Source organism: Pseudopipra pipra, chromosome 22 (genome assembly GCF_036250125.1).
Source record: "Pseudopipra pipra isolate bDixPip1 chromosome 22, bDixPip1.hap1, whole genome shotgun sequence".
Taxonomy (NCBI): Eukaryota; Metazoa; Chordata; class Aves; order Passeriformes; family Pipridae; genus Pseudopipra; species Pseudopipra pipra.
In genome coordinates this window covers 463,629-484,247 of record NC_087570.1, presented here as the reverse complement: position 1 = coordinate 484,247, position 20,619 = coordinate 463,629, and the positions used below count along the sequence as shown (strand labels likewise).

The 20,619-nt window shown below is 47.9% G+C and overlaps 2 protein-coding genes across 10 annotated transcripts in view; one reads left to right on the top strand and one right to left on the bottom strand.

Moving 5' to 3' along the window:
- Positions 1-1,021: 1,021 nt before the first annotated feature.
- DNAJC11 (DnaJ heat shock protein family (Hsp40) member C11) lies at positions 1,022-16,986 on the bottom strand. Its single transcript, XM_064678301.1, has 16 exons — positions 16,854-16,986; positions 13,608-13,737; positions 11,492-11,565; positions 10,211-10,312; positions 7,876-8,004; positions 7,192-7,314; positions 6,592-6,665; positions 5,424-5,613; positions 5,062-5,147; positions 4,519-4,635; positions 3,428-3,583; positions 3,184-3,253; positions 3,002-3,059; positions 2,195-2,337; positions 1,633-1,762; positions 1,022-1,265 (listed from the first exon to the last, which is right to left on the bottom strand). Exons 1-16 carry the CDS (start codon positions 16,923-16,925, stop codon positions 1,240-1,242), a joined length of 1,680 nt encoding a protein of 559 aa, XP_064534371.1. The 5' UTR covers positions 16,926-16,986; the 3' UTR covers positions 1,022-1,239.
- Positions 16,987-17,065: 79 nt separating this feature from the next.
- CAMTA1 (calmodulin binding transcription activator 1) overlaps positions 17,066-20,619 on the top strand; it is a 222,024-nt gene continuing 218,470 nt past the window's right edge. For 8 of the 9 annotated variants that reach the window (XM_064678277.1, XM_064678271.1, XM_064678279.1 and 5 more), the window contains exons 1-2: positions 17,085-17,102; positions 20,386-20,479. In XM_064678277.1, coding sequence (XP_064534347.1) covers positions 20,413-20,479 — 67 coding nt within the window. In that variant the 5' untranslated portion in view covers positions 17,085-17,102; positions 20,386-20,412. Of the gene's footprint in view, positions 17,103-20,385; positions 20,480-20,619 lie in introns of all 9 variants that reach the window. The other variant, XM_064678278.1, reaches the window with a different exon arrangement.

Below are 20,619 nucleotides of genomic sequence, written 5' to 3'. Positions count from 1 at the left end.
GCTATTATGTTTACAAAACCTGCAACCCTTGCTTTCCAGGGGTTTATTTTCAGGAGTCTCCTACAGATGCAAAGGGAATGGGAGCTGCTTTTCAGCTGAATATAATTTATTGCACATTTTACATTTAATTTTAGATCAACAGAACACTGGTTGTAAGTGAAATAAAGCCCTGCACCAGGAGCTGGTCACAAATGAAGAGTTTTGGTTTTAATAAAAACAAATGAACACCCCTTCACAACATGAACTTGTTTTTCTTAGAGAAGGGACCATCTCTTTCAGACTGGCTCAAACAAGTCTACTTTTGGAAATCTAGTTCTAGGCTTCTAGGCAAGATAAATCCCATGGATTTATGCCATAACTGCTGCTTTTCAGAAAGGGCAGCTGAATGTTACATTTTCAGCTCTTTATCCATTTGGCCTCTCTCCTCACTTTGGTCTGGTTTACTTACATGAACTACGTTTGTTTTACCTAGGAATAAATTAGATGGGAAGAGATAGTTGCAGCATCAGAATCAAATGAAATGAATTGCTGTCTTTCTCCTCACTAGCTCTCCTATTTTTCCAAAAACCTTGATGATACATGGATGTGGATGGCAGAAGAATTAGTAAGAGTATGATACCCCATGTCCTTGTCTGGAATAGCAGTGTTGGAAATAAGCAGCTGGACAGATTGGTGCTGAAGAGGTCAATGTTACTACAAAAGGCAAAGACCTTCATACTTAACAAAAGTATGTGGTTAACAAGTGCATTTCAAACACAGATTTGAGATGGAAACTCTCTCTGACCTCTTTCCAACAAAAAGGCTTTGCACAGGGGACTTCCAGGAGGTGGCCCGAGAACTGAAATTCCCCTCAGGAGCAGGAAAAGGTGTGTTAACTGCCCCAGGAAGTATGTGGAGAAGTGAGAACAACAGGTTTTCATCCCTGCTCAGTGCCAGGAGGTACGTGTGAGCACACGAAGGGGCCGTGGCCAGCTGGCAGGAGGGCACCTGCTCAGCCCTCTGGGCAGAAAGCACTGTGCACTCAGAGTCACGCTGCTTTATTGAGTACCAAGCCACAATATTGCCTTGAAGCTGCCTGGAGCAGCAGGGTCTCTCCTTTTGTCCCTAACAGAATCAGCAGGACACCACCGGCTATATGGACAGTAAAAATAAAAGTGTCTCTGTTCAAACTTGCAGCGTCCAGGGGAGGTTGTGCAGTTTCCATTGACCCAGGTCCCGTGGCAGACATGAGCTCCCAGATTAGCCATCAGCATCAATCCTGTGAGCTGTCAGGGAGAACAAGGAATGGACACATGCTAGAACCCACCACCGTACCAGGAACAGGCAGGAGCATTTCTGGCTGCTAATTAAACATGACTCATATACACCTCCCAAGGCACTTCTGGAAGCTCTGTCAGTTGGATGTGCTGCTCACACTGGCCAGGGAGCTGGTCTAGAGCAAACAGAGGTCTGTGCCTTTGATCCAACCTGCCAGAACCACAGAGGTGACAGTAAAACTTGTCACGAGGTTTCACAGAGTTATTCCAGCAGGGAAGATGTTTTGGCAAGTAAGACAAATGGGGACAAAGAAGAAATCTGGCTCAGGCCTCCAACACGCCTCCATCCATTCAATTCAGTCCCCATGCTACTCACATTGCTTTGGTATCCTAAGGGCCTCGTTGTCAGCTGACATCACTTGGTGCAGAACTCCTCGGAACTGATAAAGCACTTTCAAACTCTTCTCCTCACCCACGCAGGGGTCGTAGAAGCCTGGCAGCCCAGCCTTCAACCAGAAAAGGACAAACTGAGCATCAGGGAATGGACTTTCACAGTTCTTCAGTTGGCCAGAAACATCTATTAGTGCCAGGACAAGTGTCATTAAAAAAAGTTTTGCTGCCAGAAAGGTGAGATGCTGAGGAATCACCTCTGCAAGTTTTGAATACATAAAAGTAAACCAGGGGGTTGGGAAGTTTCTGGTGTACAGCCCCAGGGTCTGCAGACACCAAGATGCTGTTTCTTTGGCACTGGAAACGCCCAGAGAAACAGAAGTTCCTGGATGTTCCTAACACTTGGTATGTAAATGGCTTCTGTGAATTGATCCAGAGTCACTGGAGAGATCCCCTGGCAGGACACCACATGGTTCAACTGAAATTCTGGGTCACACATTTGAGTCATGGAGTCTGGGCTTTGACAGAACAGCTTTGACAGAACGTACCTTGGAGGCCTCTGTAAGGATGAGTTTAGAGTCCTTCACCAAGCACTGCAGGGGCACAGTCACATCTATTACCTTCACCTTCTCATTCTTCCTGCTGTTGTCATTAACAAACTTCCCATACCAGGCATTCACTATAATCAGACCTGCATGTCCCAGGAAATCACAGCTGTGATGAAAGGCTTCCTGCCATGGCTGGACAGACACTGACAAAAAGACCATCCCAGCATCTTCTCTTGCTTTCACCAAGATTTAATTCTCCTGGCCTGGACCCACTTTTCTCAAGCCAGAACAACATTTCTACTTGGTTGTTTGTTAGCAACCTTCAGCACTAGGATAGAGTGACAGGACTTCAGTGCCACACTGATGTGACAATCTGAGTGGATGTCAGTTCACTTTGGAACACTCTGTGGAAAACTGGTAGTAATCATCAGAGATCAGATTGCCACTACAATCCATGAACAATGAAATGGGATTGATCCCATGTGAGGGAGAAATCAGTGAAAGCTAAACTTGAGACTACAACTTTTGCACATATTTATACACACACCTCTCTTTGGTGGAGAGGTGAATCCAGACTGATGTCTTCAGTCTCTTGATCCACCTCACAGTATGTCCCAAAATAATATTCTGTGATCCCTCCTAAGCTCAGGCACCAGGAGCTGAATCATAATGGGACTCCCCTACTCTGTGCTCAGCAGCAACTACACTGCGCTTCATCAGGAGAGGGAATGAAGAAACAACACCTTTGTATTGTTTCTTCTTCTCTTCAAATTTATATAAAAAAGTAAATGATATCATAATCTTTACCCATTCTGGCTTCCTCTGCTTCAATTATCCTTCGGACAGACTCCTGCATCAACCGGACCTGTCACAACACAAGTGGCAGAGCAGAAATCACACAGGGTCAGACACTGTGGCCAAAAGAGAACAGCCCAGAGGGAAAAGAGCTGCCTTTCACTAAGGGAGACCAAGTTACAAGAAAGACTCACCGCAGCTTCAGCTTCCTGCTTCTTCTGCAGGATGTCACTGGCTGTGTTCTCCCGCTGCTTCTCCAGCTCTCTGGCAGAAGGAAGGCAACACCACATCAGGAATACACAGTAGATGGGATTCAGCCACAAACTGGCAGGTGTCTGCCTACTCAACCCCCCAGTTAAAGTGACCCACAACCTCACACAAAAGAGCCCTAGTGAGACTTCCTCGCTCTGAATGTGCAGGACAGCCTGGCAGCCTCACCTCTCCTTCTGTGCCCTGAGGTAGGGTTTGATGACCAGCCTGTGCATGGCAAAGTAGATGACCAGAGGTCCCACGGTGGCATAGAACACGGCGCTGGGAAGCAGCTGATCTGTTAGGTGGACAGGGAAGAAGTAGGTCTGGCTAGCCCTATTCAGCCTGCAACAAAAAAGAGCAGAGGGACAGGTAAGAGGAAAAGCAGAGTTGAATGTGCTTGATGAAACACACTTAGCAGCAGCACGTGCTGCTGAACCAAAGGGAGATGAACAATGAGCTCAAGAAGTTAATACTCCAATAAACTGAAAAAGCCAATGGTAAGAAAGACAGCTGACACCAGCCAGAGCCAGAAGCAAACATCTCTCATGATAGTACCTGACCATTGTACAGTGTTTTTTTTTGATCTTAGGAGAACAGGAGAATAGGAAATTTGGTCACTGATTTCCCCAAAAAAAGGTGAAAAAGAAAATGCTTCTAGAGAAGGCCTGTGTTCACAGCACTGGCATGGGCCTTCAGGACAGGTGCATATTAGTATTTTTCTGATGCTTATAACAATATTTATTTTAGAAAACATGAGTTTCCTGAGTTCTTCAGGCCCTTCAGCAGTTTGGCATCCCACTTGCCACTGGACATCCCACCACAGCACAAGGACCCTTAATGAGCTCTGCCCCTCTGTGAACTGCACCTTGTTAGTGGTACAATCACTGCATTAGGGAATGGTAATTCCCTAATTCAAGCATACACTTGTGTACAGTGTTATACAAATAGAATCCAGCTCTAAATCCAGCTCTACCAATAGTATTTTCAGAAATCTTCCAGCACTTACCAGAATGCTCCAAACCTCACTTTAAGCTGTATTTCAGAATATTCTGATGCACACACAGAGGTGGCTCAGGCTGTAACACCAGCAGAAGGCACCCACTGCTTACCATGGGCACTGCTTGCGTTAGAGGTGAGGGCAGCTGCACCCTCTCCCAGTGATGTATCACTACACCTGTATTGCCCTGGGACTGGAACCTTCTCACTTGAATACTGGAAATAGAACCATGGAAGTTATGGTCAGCCTCTGCAGTCTAGAGTTGCAATCTTGAACTTACTTGATTTTCAAGGACACTCCCTGGGGAACACCAACACTGACGGTGGCTCCTAAAACGCTGTGCCTGGAAATCTTCCTCTCTGCTCCATATTCCACTACGGTCCCAAAGAAACCTGCCCTGGAACAACAGAACCAAAAACTGGTAAGACAGGGAAGACTTCTTCTCTTTACAGAATCCTGGAATTCCCCAACAAGTAAAGCATGGAAATACATCTGCATGCAGCAGATGTTGCCCTCTGGAAGATTCACTGTGTATCTCCAAGGTGAGAATAGCCCTTCCAGCTTGCTTGGTAGTAAAAAGACTACAAGAACTTCTGGCTTTCTTACTGGAGATGATATAGACATATCACACACAAGTATTTTAAGTTCCACATAACCAACCTGCCAAGACATTCACTTCAGCCTTTACCAGATTTAAAGAATGAAAAGCAGATTCCCAAAGGCCACAGAAGCATTAGGTTTGTGGAACCTGGAGGCCTACAGCAGCAGAAGAGGATAGATTCCTCAGGTTGTGAATAATGTGAACTTCCTCTTGAGCACTTACTTGAGAGAACCTTTCACTCGTGTTTGATCCTCATCCTGAAACTTATGCTGGTAACTGACCATCATGAAAGAATGGGGGATTCCCAGCTGAAACACAAGAGGCACAAATGTATGAAACCATGTCCTTGGCCACTGCTGAACTCTCCCCCCAATTCCCTTTCTCATCCTTGAAGCGGCACAGAACACAGAGCAGTGCTTGACACAACCTCTGCAGCCTGTTACCTACGCTGGGTGTAACATGGGATAGTACCAACTGTTCCTTAACCTCTAGTCCCAAGCCAGACTCCTGCCAAGACAGGAAGGTGAGATCCCTCTCTCCCCGGGGCAGGACTGCTGCCCCTATGGCAGCAGCAGGGCTCTCACCTGCAGTGCCACGGTGAAGTGGCTGGTTTTGGTGTCCCGGACGATGCTGGTGTTCATGGCTGACTGGATGCCCCACCGCCACTGCAGGTAGCCCATCGTGTTCTTGTCAAGGTTGCGGGCCAGGACTGTGGTGAGGCCGGGGCGGACCCCGCGGGACGAGAACTGCAGGGCACAGTTTGTGGTGATGAAACTATGGAAGTGAGGAAAGACTCATCAGTGCTAAAACACAGGCTCTCAGGTGGCCTCAAATTTCTTCTTGCTCAGGAACTTTGCTTGAATGCCTAGAGACCATCCTGCAAGGAGTGCGACACCCGAGGCTTTCAGGGGAAAATCAAAACTAATTCAGACTGCCCTGACCACAGCAGTGCCCAGGAGAGCAGGTTGTGCCCTGGTTACTGCCTGTGCCCAGGCAGCTGCTGCTCCCAACCTTCCCTCCTGCCCTGCACAGGTAACAGCCTGGTCTCTGCAGTGCAGCACACTCAGCTGCTGGCACAGAGCAGCCCTGCTATTTAGTAACCCTCAAGCATTAGCTCCAAAAAGCAGCACTAAAGCTCTCCACAGGGAACAAGAATCCTGTACAAGCTCTGAGGAATGCTGTATTTACTAAATTAGAAAATACAAATGAAGGAGCCTACACTGGCTCCTACAGTGCTCTGGCATGTGACTTCAATCACAGCCCTTACCTTGTATTCTCGTTTGCAACTTAAGACTTCTATTAATTTGTGAACAGACACCTCGGTAGTGGCAAATTTGGTATTATTTCCCAAAAATACAACACATCATCTCCTGTTTTGCTGTCAGAAACTCCCTCTCACACATGGAAGCCTCAGAAGAGCTTCCCAGAGCTTTTGTTCTGCTCCCAGAGCCAACTTCTGTTGCTCTGATTGGAGATCATACCTCAAGTATCATGAATCATGAGAACATCAACTACAAATCTAAGGATGTGGAGCACAGACCCTCCTTAAACTGGAAGTATGAAAATGGAGAGCACCAAAACCCAGATATGGTACAAGTCTTTTGACAATACAAGTATGACCTTAAATCTAAAGAGGAAATATCTTATTTTGTAGGATAGAAAACAAACCCAGAATTAGCGTGGAAGAGAATTCAAGTCATTTACTTCCTTAGTGTGAAATATTAACCATTAGACCATTTTTCTAATATTTACCATCTTGGTGTAAGATTACGGAATATCTTCAGCCCAAAGAGAGGTCCATGAAGGTCTCCTGCTCCAAACTCCAACTGTTCAAATGCACAATGCCAGAGTGTTAGAAGAAAACAACCTTTACAACAGTGACAAAGTATGTCACAAGTGTCATTTTTATCACAGACGTTTTACACATCTGAGTAACATTTACCACCTCTTTCAGCACTCTCCCTTTCCTGCAGCTTTTCCCCCACAACTCCTTCCCTTGAGAGAAAAGCAGTTTTGGAAGCAAAGGCAAACTATCATGCTGCCTAAGGTGCCTGCTCACAGCACTGGAAGGTACCTCAGAGCCTTCAGACAGAGAAATTAGAAAGGCTGGAGACATCAGGTAACTATTCTGTCTGCACAAGTGAAGTCCAAATTGCATGGCCAAATGGAGAGGGGAAAAAAATAAGAAAACCCAAGGTTTGGCCTTTTTCTCAAATTCCTTTAAGAATTCCTTTTTCTACACTCTACAGAATGTAGCAAATGAGAGATGAACCACAGCCAAAGTTCCCCCCCCCCCAAATAAACACTGGGTAACAGACTGAATATAAAACTGCACAACAGGTGTACTCTTACCTCTCCCCATCCCTTGGCAGATGTCACTCGTCTCAGAGCAAGGTTAATTGATCCCCCTCCATTCCCATTCTGGGTGGAAAGGTTACCAGACAGTATTGCTGTGTCCGTGGCAGTCAGGGGTGCCTGAAAAACGAATATATTGTGAGCAGTAACTCTGGTCCAGTTCACACAATTAGTGCATGTTCTACAGGGACATAATCACAACTGCAGAGTGTATGTGGTTTTGTAGTCAAATACCAAGTATGGCAAAAAGTGAGACAATTCTTACAGTACCAGACACTTGTGACACCTGTAATGTACCTCTTGAAGTCCTGACCCTGAGCTGCAAACTTAGTTGCAGATTAAATTTCTACAACTCTCTGGGGAGAGGAAACAATTCCCATTCCCTTCCTTACCCACATCCTCAAAAATGGGTGCCATTCGTCTTCATCCACTGAACATACCATATTCAGTCAGAACTGGATACTGAGCATCCCCACTGGCAGGAGGGCAGGACCACTGCAGCCCACAAATGAGTCTCCTGAAAGCTGCAGGGCAAACCCAGCATCCTGCTGGCCCTGAGCTGCCCTTCCCCACCTGTGCTGGCCACTGTGTCCCCCCGATCCCGCTGAGAACCCCCGAGCAGCGCGTTCTGTGCCTCATGTGCTCAGGCCCTGCTCACACACCTGTGTCTGCCCTCCTCACCTCGATGGACTGGGATATGTGCATTTTGTTTATCTCAATCTGGGGAAAGCTGCTCCCAGGCACATCTTCGTATTCCTCGTCATAACGATCAAAGAGGTCGGTGGCGTCTATTCCCACACTAATTGTTCCCTGAGGGATGACAAGTGAAACAAGCACTCAGCATCAGCAAACATCCAACACACACAGGACAAGTGGCTAAAGCATTCATTCCTGTATATGACCACATTTTTGTGCACTTTTCCCTTTTTCTGCAATTACCTTTTCCACTCTAAAATTAATTTCCTAATACGCAAGACAAACAAATGTCAGTGATTACAATATTCCAAAACAGCAATATAAATCATCAGACTGGAGAAAGGGCAGCTTTTCAGCATGAACTCAACTTGCAATCCTGAGGTCATTTTTCTATTGTGACATATTATAGAAGCAGGTAGAACATCTTTACAGAGCAGGTTTCTTCTTCCCCCACAACTGAATCTGCTATGTCAGTATTTGAAAGTTAAGATAATACATTTCAGAAATTGATTTTCTTCAATGGAACTTAGCCAGAAAGCCTCTATGTGCTTCTTCTTATGAGTTATCTAAACTAATTTACTTCTAACCTGCATCATTCACTTGCAATTGACCTCATTAGTCAAAATTTTTGTTTTCTTTTTCTAGTTTATATCTTATCATCAGAAGAAAAGCTTGACAAAGACAAACTTTTAGTAATTGGTAGATATTTTCTTTCTCATAGAAAGACCACCTTGCTCTACTTGGTTTACTGGTGCCGTGATGCTGCATGGATCCACATGCATTCCTGGGATTCATTGCACCTCATTTCTCTAAAACATACTCAAAATCTTAGGACTTCCTTTTTCACACCTGCGAATTGTACAGTAAATATCCCTCCCAAGGAAAAAAGTAAAACACCTGAACCTAACCATGAAAATCCACAGGACCCGTTCAGAGGAAAGGAGCCTCTCCCTGTTCCCTCTCTGGCTCCCCAGCTGACCTCCTACTCCCCTGCCTTTCCCTGAGGTGAACGGTGGACCCTGGGCAGACCCTCCACCTCCCACTAAGCAGGTGAAGTCACCCCAGAGGTCTGTGGATCCTGGCAAGGAAACTGGTTCAGGTGCAAGCACAGGAAAAGCAGCAGATGGTAAAGTTAAAAATATTCCCAGAGAATGAGAGCACCCCTATGCCACCGGATAATAGAGGGGACTGCTGCTGCTCCCAGCTCCCATCAGCCACCTGCTCTGACCATGGGAAATGAGGAGCTCTCCCCAAAGGAAGAGTGGCAGGAGGGATCTGTAAGGCCTGCTCAGAAGCCAGCGCTGCACAGCGCAGCAGCTCCCGGGGCAGGAGTGGGAGCAGCTCTACGGAACCATCGGAGCCGGGATCAGCTTTTACAATCACCTTCATCTGCCACCCTGTGAACAGGAATTCGTGGAATTCACAGATGTGCCAGAGGAGAATATAGTGCCTCCTTTTTCCTTATGAATTTACCTTCAGGAAGGTGACACCTGGAAGCTGTGCCAGGCTATGCCTTGAGGGGTCTGCATTCCTTAGATGTTGACCTTCCACAGCAGGAAAATAAGGGGATTTAATTTCTCCTAACATGAAATGGTTCTTCTCAAACCAAGCAATGAACTTTTCAACCCTTCTGCATGTCTTTGAAAGCAAAAACAAAGCTCTAAAAGCAAATAGGAGACTCAATTCCAACCCTCCAAATTGCCTACATCTGGTTATTGCTCAACATTTCTGGTTAAAACGCTTTATTTTTGTGGAACTGTTTTATGGAACTGACAAAATGTTGGAAATTTTAAAATAACTTGTGCTCGTGTATGAAATGATCACAGCTGCGCTCCCCAATTCCACGGGAACACTGCCTGGAGAGACATTTCCATCGGCTGCCAACCAGCAATTGCTGTAAACACCCAGATGGCTAATTTTATCCCAGGACACAGGCCGAGGCTCACAGCACAGCTCACAGCCACGGCGAGCGCCCAGGGAAAATGTCACATTCCTGAAGCACGGAGCAGCATCAGTGGAGATACCATGCCCCTCTCTGAGAACATCTCTCTGACCCCGCTCACCTCCAGCAGGGACAGCTTGCCTTGACTGGTCTGTGGCACCCAGAACCCCTTCCTGTGAGAATAATGCTGTCAACAGATACTCACACAACATCTTATGCTTGGTTAACCTTCCAGTGAAAACCAGTTCTTAGTGTGTGTGCACTACCCACAGCCTGGGGATCTCTTTCATACAGGTCCTCACCTAGGCTCAGCATACCCTGCACAGTGGTGATAATTTACGGATCCACTCTTGTGACCAGGGTTAAGTCTTTGCTTACCTTTGGATTAGTTCGCTGCTGCAGTCTCCTCTCTTCCCTCTCTCTCTGCAAACGCTCAAATTCTTCCCTGATTTCAGCTGCAGTTCTCTTTCGTTCCACAACCTGCTCAAAAAGAAATGAGAACCAAAGGATCACCAGACTGAGGCTGTTCAGGGCATGGCAGTGCTGGGGGTTGGAGGCCCACGAACCTGGGACATACTAACACGCTGCCCCAGCTGCTGAAAGCTGCTCTGCACCAATTTCAATAGTCAGAGTTTGGAAGGAAGCACCTGGGCCAAATCAAATGGTAGGCATGAGAGAAAACTCCATGCTTTGAGAGAAGGGAATATGGTCTTGTTATTTCCATTCCCTTGACAAAACTAGGGCAAAAAGCTTTCCTACCACAAGCACTAGACACTGCAGTGCTGTTATCCTCAGCGATCCATTAACTGCTCTACCAGGTGTGGACACAAAAATGAAAGCAACTGAAAGGCTCTGGTCTGAAGTGAACTGATTCTGTGATTTTAGGCTATGCTGTTTCACAGCTGCTTACCTGACATGGCTCAGGGAATGAGGATTTTAGGGGTTTGGTATGGATAGAAAGAGTATTGGATTTGGATTTTCAGAATTAGACCAAGTCTGCGAAAAGCAGTTCAGAAATGTCTGTTACACGCTGCCACTGCACCACATTTCTGGCAACTCACTCCAAACTTGACCTCGGTGCTGACCTGACCCAATACCATAGGATTCTGTTCCAGCAGCATAGTGCAATCAACTAGGGCTGGCAGAGGCCAGCAAGGGACTCAAGGGTAGGACAGCCACGAATGAACAAGTTCTCTTCCAAAGCCCATAAAACCTAACAAAAACCAAACCAAACATACCAAAAAAACCCCCAACCAATCCCAAAAAGCCCAGGAAGAAAAAGTAATTTCAAACTCAGAAGTTAGTTGAGAAGATGTTTTGGATGAAAAACCAAGTTTCGGATGAAAAAGATGGGACTAGGTGGACAATGACGACACATTCATCTCAGACAAAGATGTTGCCTGTCACAGTAATATCCTGACAGGGAACTCTGAATGTCAGGTTTATGGTTCTCTTTTTAAGTGCAAAACCCAAGTGTTCTTTGAAAATCCATCACAGTGTTTCAATAGGGACAGAAACAGAAATAACTAACCAAGGATGCCTTCAGACCAACAGGCATTTAATACCAGCCAGGTGTCAGTGCAGCTGGTAGAACAACAATGGCAGATAAAGGTGGGTTTAGTCAAGGCCACTGGCCACAAGGTGCTCAATTTCTCTCACCTCCCAGCCTTCCATCTCCAGTCCTCTCCTCCCATATATGTCATAGATGGCTCTGGTCTGTGGATCACTAAGCACTGCAAATTAAAACCAAAAGAGAGGAGAGAACTCAGTTTTCAGTCTTCTCCTCGGGTTTCAGACCAAGACACTTGCATTATTTGGAATTCAAGCACAGCTCCTGGAAATGTCTTGTTCTACAGTAGTACATTAACCTCTTTGATGCTTCCATGTGCTATATTGACAGGACACACTGACTTTTTCCCCCCAGAAACTCATTTTTTTTTCATTTTTCTTATTTCTAAAACAAAAAAGTGGAAAGAACACAAGAGACATGCAGCCTAAGTGAATGTGCAGTGCAGTTTCTAACACTGCTTTCTTTGACTGAAGCATGACATGAGCCCTCTAACAACCATGGGGATTATGAGCAATTTAGCCAGAGCAGTCCCAGGGCCCTTCCTGAGCAGGAATACCACCCACCTCTGTCTGGCTTTCAAAGCTCTGTGGTGCTTCCCCTGATCTTCCCTGTCCACTGATCCTTTCCCTCCCAGTCCAAATGTGTGGGACATACCAAGTGCCAATGAAGCAACTTCCACAAGGCAGTTCATGCCTTGCCAAACATAAACTACAAGGCAATGGCAAAGGTACATGTAAAATCTGAACCTCCCAAAACGTCACCCAGCTCAATGGAGAACACAAAATGCACCAGGAGACTGCAGAACAGTTACTTTGGAAAAAGACTGTGTACAGAATTAGGAAGAATCTTTAAAAGGTAAGGCACATTTAAATGCATAATCTCCTATACCACACCCTTCTGTAAAAAAAATAAAAGATCATCAGTATTTTCCCCCCAGGGTTCCAAGACCAGCTTTATCATGATCACGTATCTCTTTTGACTGTGGGGGAACTGATGTGTCCTCAGGGAGCCGGGGCGCTCACACCGGTAACTGAGCTTTGGTCTGAACCACTGGAAGATTATTGGACTTGCTAAATGTCACAGGCAGGTACTGCTTCTTATGAATTCTGGTAAAATGAATCTTTTGTTGTGTGATATTAAGAGATGGAAGAGGAGGGAGAGAAAATAGGCAGGAGGTGAAGTGGCTTATTTCTAAGACGTCAAAAAATTTGGCTTGCAAAATTGATACTACACTCACATTTGGTATGAAACAAGCACCAATTTCCTTTCCAGGTTCATTGCAAGGCACAGCCAAGCAGAGCCACAGAATTCAAAGGGAAGCTGCGGACTCATATAAGGCCACCCACCCACCACAATGAAATTATTGAAGCATCACCTGTTTTTGCTCCCCACATCATCAAGGTCAGACCTTCCCTGCTCTCCTAGTGAAAGCTTCCACATGTCCTAAAGCCTAACTAGGGACAATGGGAAAGACTCCACCTGTGCTCAAGTCCAGCTAGAAGGAGCAAATCAGTCAAAACCAGGAGTAAAAAAAAAAAAAAGCTCATATTTGAGGTCGAATGAAGGAATGTTTGTTCATCCTTTTGCCTTAGTTTCTCTTTAGGCTCCAGGACTGGGCACCCAGATGGATGCACTTGATTTATAACATGGATGGCTCCTACCAGCTTCCAATCTATCTGCACTCCAGGTGCAATTTGCACACCAGGATGTAAGGAAATTTCAGCTTAATTCAGACTATTTTAAAAAGGCTTTGGCATGAGAGAAAAACTCTGACTGCTATGAATCAGTTGTCTCTATCTCAGTCTGAGCATATGGAAGAACTTGCTGGAAAACAATGGAGACTGCAGTCAGGTGACATGGAACAGAACCTTGGGGTGCAGCAGTTCATCAGTACAATATGAAACTGTCTTTCTGTTTGAAGCTTTTCAGTCTTCATTCTCCTCTGGAAGAGGCATTCAGAAGTAAGAGAAGCGAAGTAAGATCATTTACAACACGCAGCAAGTAAGACAGAGACTCCACATCTCATTCCCTGCAGCATTTATACGGCATTTCTCCTCTGACTTACGGGACGGAAGCAGGAAACAGCATTGCTGAGTATCAGCAAACTTAATTATTACTTTGTAATAATAAACAGCTTCAAAAAGCACGAAGACACAGCTCTCCTAGAAACCCCATGAAAACAGTTTCTGCAAAGCTCCCCCTGACCTTCATACGCTTGGTGGACAAGGTTGAAGAGCTGCTCGGCCTGTGTTTTGAGCTCGGGGTCGCGGTGCTTGTCGGGGTGGTACAGCATGCACAGCCGGCGGTACGCGGCCTTCAGCTCCTCCTGGGAGGCCTGGGAAAAGCACCAAAAATGAACTCAGGTACAACCACTGCCATTTCCACAAGGCCACTCCCAAGATCAGCCCTGAAAGGGAAGTCCATCAGCTGTTACGTGACACTAGTTTGGCCAAATCAGGAATGGACTATTGTTTCACTATATAAGTTAATAAAATGTTCAATTATCACACCAGGATCATCCACACTATCTGTAGCAGAACAAGTGACCTCGACAACAAATTCTACTCATATTTCAATCTTAATCCCCAAGGAGACACTTTAACTACCCAAAAGCAGCAACTTTCCACATGTAAATCCAGTTTTACACTCATCCCAGCATGCCACAGTCCCCAGCACCCTGCTGTGCTCCCCAGCATCCCCCTGTGCTCCCCAACACCCCGTTCTGCTCCCCAGCAGGGTCTGTGTTGTGCTGCAAGGGAGGAAAGTGTATCACCTGCCCACAAAGCCAGACACATAACCGTGAGAACACTGTGTCACCAAATGCATCAAGAATGAACCTGCCCTGTCCTTTACCACAATCACTCTGGGACCTCAGATAGCACCTGGCCTCATTCCAAGGACAGGGATGGCTCTTTCAGAAACAATGGAGTAACCCCCCCACTTCCTTCATTATCAACCTCCCAGGGATGCTATTTTCGGACTCCAGCGAGTCCTGGTAACCTCTCCTCTCTCACCCCATGCTGCTACAACCCCTGCACTGCAGTCCCTGTCCATTCCTTGGAGATTGCTTAATGCCTACTTTTTAGAAGTGCAGTTGCCAAAATCAACCACAACTTCCCCCCAGCAGAGCTTCACAGAGCTACCAATCGTCCAGTTCCCAAAATGCCCAGGTATGAACCAGTTCCTGGGCACAGAGGGCATTCCTGGAGGAACATGCAGAGGAAAATAATCAAAACCTGACAGTCCTGGCTGTCCCCAGGGGCTGCCACAACCAGGACTCAGGACAGCCAGTGAGGGGGGGCACCAGAGAGGGACATCAGCAATGGGATTTACAGACACAAATTCCATTTACTCTTAACGATCTTCAGGGAACAAAGATGGCACAGTTTCCAAGCTTTCACTGGGGAAATAAAGGCCTTAAAAGGTCATTTCTCAAAGTAACATCTTTTTTCCCCCCACTTGTGGCAAGGAGGGTTTTCATCACAGAAATGCCACTCACCGGTGTATCAACACCAGGAATCCACCTGGATTTGAGGACAACTCAGAATAAATCTTTTCTCTGTATGTTTGTACTATTTCACATTAATGTTTTGAAATTATATAGCTAAAGGGTAGCTGCCAAATTTGCTGGTCCCTAGACAGTAGATTAGCTTTTTTCTTTTTACTACTGTGTGCTTTCTCGGATGTCAAATTTAAACTCGACTGGGAAGGGAGGGGAACATATAGGCCCAAAATGGCATTTTTAAATCAAATTAATGATAAATGGTTTAATGTGCTATTGACTACATCACAGAAACGAGCAGGTTCATTTTTCATAAATGCCATGTTCAATAAAATGTTAGATTGGGCATTTCATCATCACTGATGCTCGGATCATTGGTTCAATATTCCATGAGCAACAGCCTCTTTGAAACTGCTAAAGAAACCCTGACAACATTTCAGATTGCCAGGAAATACCTAAGTCACTAATAATTGTATGTTAGTTACATTTTTATTACCGAGACTCTGGGCAAAATTAAAAGGCCTCCCATCTCCCTGTTTGGGGTTTAAACAGCCTCATTTGATGTCTCAAACACAGCATAATGTTTTTAGCAGAGTAACATCTCTAAAAGATGAACTATTCACAACCCCCACCACCACCATCTTCACTTGCAGGCTCCCATCCCTCTGTGGGATCCCAGCTCAGCTGCCACATCACCCTGTGGCTCAGCACACAGACATGCTGTTCACTGCATTCCACTACAGGGCACTACTGCTGACGCTAATTAGCAAGGGGCAATTAACAAAGCACCCACTCCTCTCTGTTGGAATTATTCCCTTGCATACCCCTTTAAGTCAGCTGCAGCTCCCTGCTGTACCAAACCCGAGTGTCTTGCTCTGGAAGCCTGCCTAAGTTAAGCATTAAACCCTCCCCCAGCAGTCGCAACCCTTGCTCGGTTCCCACCTCTGTTTTAACCTCTGCACGTGGCTCTTTGGAAGGGGGAATTACCAAAGCTCCCAAGGGAGGTACAAGCATGGCCCCACCGGCTTTGAACCAGACCAGTGGTCTCAAGTTGCACAGAAACTTTTCTAAAAGGAGCCCAGCATCAGGGAGTTCTGCAAACAGCTCAACTGTCACACACTCTTCCTTCAGCAATGTGGCAGATTCCCACAGATGAGGCACAGGAGACTGTCCCTGCAGCCCAGGGACTGACAGCAGTCCCAAAGGGAATTCTTCGAAGCTATCAGGCTGAATCATTTCCAAGTCTGGACCTCCTACTGCACTTTGTCCGACTCCAATGGCAACATCCAGGACAATGGGCATGAAAAGTGAGGTCTGTTTACACATACACACACACACACACAATACATTGCTGTTGCATTTGCTGAAACAAACTACGGCATAGCTCCTACATTCAGATACTTGGAGATCTGCCTAATTGTTACTATAAAAAATAGTTGCCTCCCATAAAGTTCAGAACTGATCCAAAATCGCACCAAATAATAGCCATCTATTCTTAAAAGTGAAATCAAGGACTCTCGATCCTTCTTTTACGGCGGGAGAGGTGTTTCGCAAAAATCTCGGTGTTTCCGAATCGGAAACCCTCGGGAAGTGCCCCCGGCCCCGCCCGGGCCCGGCGGGAGCGCGGCCGAGGGGCGGGTGTGCCCGGCGCGCGGAGCTGCTCGGGAGCGCCCAGACCGCCGCCATTCGGGACGAAACGCGCATTTCTCGGCCTCAGCCGCCGTTCGCCCGCCGCACACAACCGGGAGCCCCGTGGCCCGACCCGAACTCTGCTGTCCCGCCGCCAGCAGCGGCCTGGGCTGAGGGCGCGCCTCAGGGGCACCGCTCCCGCCGCGGTGGGCAGGGGCGTCTCAGTCCGCCCAGCCCCGGTCCCGGTCCCGGTCCCGGCCCCGGCCCCGGCCCCGGCCCCGGCCCCGGCCCCGGCCCCGGCCCCGGCCCCGCGGCCGCACCTCGCGGCGCACGTTGAGCAGCCCATAGTAGTCCTGGTTGTCCGGCGCCTCCTCGCCCAAGGCCGCCGCCATCGTCCCGACCTCTCACCCCGCGCTGCCGCTGCAGCGCCCCCCCGCGGCCCGGCGGCCCCAGCGCACGCGCACGCCTGCGGGCACCGCCCCCCCGGCGCTCGCGCGGCCCAGGCGTGTGCGCGTGCGCAGCGCGGGAGCCGGGAGGCGGCGGAGGAGGAGGAGAAGCGGCGGCGAGGGGTGAGTGAGGGAGGGAGGGAGCGGGAGAGAGAGACTGAGGGAGAGCGCGGACTGGGCCGTACCGGGGCACCGCCGCTCCACCGCGCTCCGCTCCGGCCGCATTCCCCGTCCCGGCGCCCTGGCGCGTCCTTCCCGCCGAGGTCTCTCCGCGGCCGAGCGGCGGCTGTGGCGGAGCCGCCACACGGAGGCTCGGCCTCCGTCCGCCCCGCTCCCGGGCAAGACGCCCTGCGCCAGGTGCGGTGCGTGCCCGGTGCCGCAGGGCCCTCGGGACCTGCCCAAAGAGCCGTCGCCCACCCTGGTCATTGACGGGACCTGAGGGCGGGACGGTGTCCCGAGGCCTCTCGCCGCCGTAGCGAGAAGGCGGTTTCCAAACCCTGCTGTGGCCACCGAGCCGCTGTTCCGTGACCGACTCCCGGCTCCGCGGGGCTGGCGGAGCGCAGAGGGAAGCCCGGCAGCCCGGTCCGGCGCAGGGTCGCGGGGCAGGTCTGAGCTCAGCGCTGTCGGACCCGCGGGGACACACCGAGGGCAGAACGTGTGCTCGTTTGTCACCAGGTCGGGAGCAGTTTTCCTTGGATCAGTAGAGCTGCTTTGGCTTTTGGAGTAGAGAACAAGGGCCTGGAGTTCACGCTGTGCTGCCCTCCCTGATGGTGGGTTAACCCAGCTCTGAGTGCCGAAATTGAAGGAAATGCCTCCCAAATGTGCAGAGCACAGAGCTTTTAGCAGAAGGGCTGCCCAGTTGGTGTGTTAACCTGAGTGCTGGCAGACAGACTGGATGCTTGTTGACATCAGTGCTGTGATAAGGCTGTCAGGAAGACAAATGCAGCCTTTCCTGGTCGTGAGTGGTTGTTCCCCAGTGGCTGGGTTTGATATTTGGGGGGGGGTGCTGGAATGGTTTTCAGGTACTGCTGTCTGTAGGACCCCTCATTAACACCAGTGCAGCCCAGCATGGAGCTGGAACTGTGCGTTCCCATTCTGAAGCTCAGCTTGTCTGCTTTGGATTTTGGATCTTCACGTAACTTTTATTTGAAAACAAGAATGTTTTAATATTTAATAAGGTTTTTTTTCTGATCCCAGGGTAGTTAACAGGGAAGTATTGATTGTTTTATAGCAGTTCCTCTGCACTCCTGGTAAGTGAGGCACAGTGCTTGGAACAAGAGGTGCACAAAGGATCCTTGTCTGAGAAACCATGTGGAAATGGGTCTATTCTGCAGGGGAGCATGTCTAGCACTGCTTTTCCTCAATGAACCCACCTGCTAGATGGATTTTGTTTCCACGTGGTTTAGGAGTCATTGAGTCTGTGCAACAATGCAAAGGAGACTCGAGTTCTGAGGATGTCAGTTGCCATAGCAACACTATTTCCCATGGATTTTGGTCCTGTCATAATTGTGCTCTTTTTCTAACGTGATTTGGGAGCTGTGTGGTCCTTGGAGGTGTTAGTGCCAGAGTTACTGAGGAATCCTTCCCCTTACCAGATTGATCTAATGCTTTCCTAAAAGACCCAGCTGCTCGTTGCTGGCGCTGGTTGCTGTTCCCTTGCATCACAGATGATTCAGGGGAAATTTTGGGAATGTTCCACAGGTGTCACATCTTGGCAGGGAAATACAGGAGGAGAGAAATACGACTTCAGGGAGCTAAATATGAACTGTGCTTTCTAAGCATATAGAGAGAGCTCTTTAAAACTCTGCATTATAACAAAGGAAATGTAACATCTATGGCAAAAAGCAATTTGAGGGGGGGAAAAAAAAGGAAGAAGAAAGAAAAGTAGTTGTTTGTGCTTTACTGAGCTGCTGAGGTTTGGCCCGGGGTGCAGCCTCCTCTTGCCCACTACTCACAGGTTCCCCACACTGCATGTGGAAGTGCTGTGGTGCTGGGTGGGACACGGAAGGGAAGGGAAGCAGCCCCCAGGACTCAGACCTGGGTTTAGCTGGCCGTGTGCTGTCAGAGCTGTGACACCACAGCTGCTGGTGACTCACCCCTGCTGCGGTGGAGCCAGAGGGACCAGAGAGCTCCATTGCAGGGATCTCCTCTGTGGGGGCTGATGGAGCCGCCCTGCCCGGCCCCAGCAGGGGCAGGACACTGAGGGGCCCAGGGGAGCAGGTTCTCCCAGTGACTGGGATCACAGAGTCACCGCTGGGAACCTGCCCCCGCACAGAGTGGTTTTGCTAATATTAACTTTAGTTCCATTGCAGCTCAATGGAGGGAAAAACTAGAAAGTGCCATAAATTCAGCCGAGCTTGTCAAAGCTGTCAAATTACCCCCTGACAAAGCTCCTTCCTCTAATGACTACAGCATCAGCCGGAGGGGATGTCTGTGATGGGGCGACAGCGCCAGGGCCCAGCACTGTTACACTTGTGATGTGCTGTCATCAGGGCCTCCAGGGCCAGTCAAGGGTGACACTGACCAGAGTTAATTCTTAAAAAAAAATAAATTAAAAAATTCCAAGGATGTAGAGTAGCATCCTGCCCTCTGTTCTCAGCCAGAGTAATGCTGACTTCTAGTAAAGGTCTAAATTCTGCTAAATTCTAGTAAAGGTCTTCCTTGGTCCCATTTCTTAGCATTAGAAGTCCAGGGAGATAATGTCTTTGCACGTATAAAAGGTGGTATTGATTTCCTGTTACTGTTGTCCTGAAATGTGCACAGGGTGTCTGTGGAGCAGTGACAATCCTCCATCACTAGCTTTATGGGAAAAGAATGGTTATTGAATCTCTTCCCATAAAATATAATCTCTTTCTTCCTTCCAGAATTTGCCCACTCCTGGGGGAGTCCCTCATGTTATGTCTTTGAGGAAATTGATTTTTTTTGTCTCCACTTTGTACACTTGTGTTTAGTTTTATTTTTAATTTGGCTCATGTGATGTGAAGCGAAGGCTTCCCTAACATTAGGCATGCTTTCTCAGTCTTGTACTGCTCCTCTTTCATGTAGATTAACACTTTCAGAATGTTTTAAAGTAAAATAAAGATATTTGCTTGGCACAAGTCTCTCTTGTTGTTGCTAGGAATTTTTTTACTCTGGGAAAGTTGTTGCCCTGCTCTTTCTTTCCAGGCAGGGCTGAGGCACTGACAGCTTTGCAGCTGCTCACAGACAAATTCTGGGTAAGTTTCTGGAGTCAAACACATGCTGATTTATCATGGCTGAATGGCACCATGGTGGAGAACACGACTTGCAGTGCTGTCTGCTCAAGGAGCAGTGTGGTCTTTCAGCTTGAACAGTGGCAAAAATACTCTGTCAAATATGTCCTTTCCTCTGTGTAGCAAATGACTGACTATGGGATTTTTCCTTTCAGGGAGGAAACGGCAACATGAATTCATAGATGATGAGTAGGATGCCAAAGCCAGAGATGACAGTGCTCTTGAAGAAATGCTGGGTAGAACAAAAAGGTAAAAGGAACAGCTAATTGAGTGCATTTCAGAGCCTGTGGGACTTCGTGGGGTACCTTTCCTCATGAGGCAAATGGCACACCCCCTCGAACCAGAGCTCAGTGTTCTGAATTCCCTCCTCCTCTGTTTTGCATGAAGTC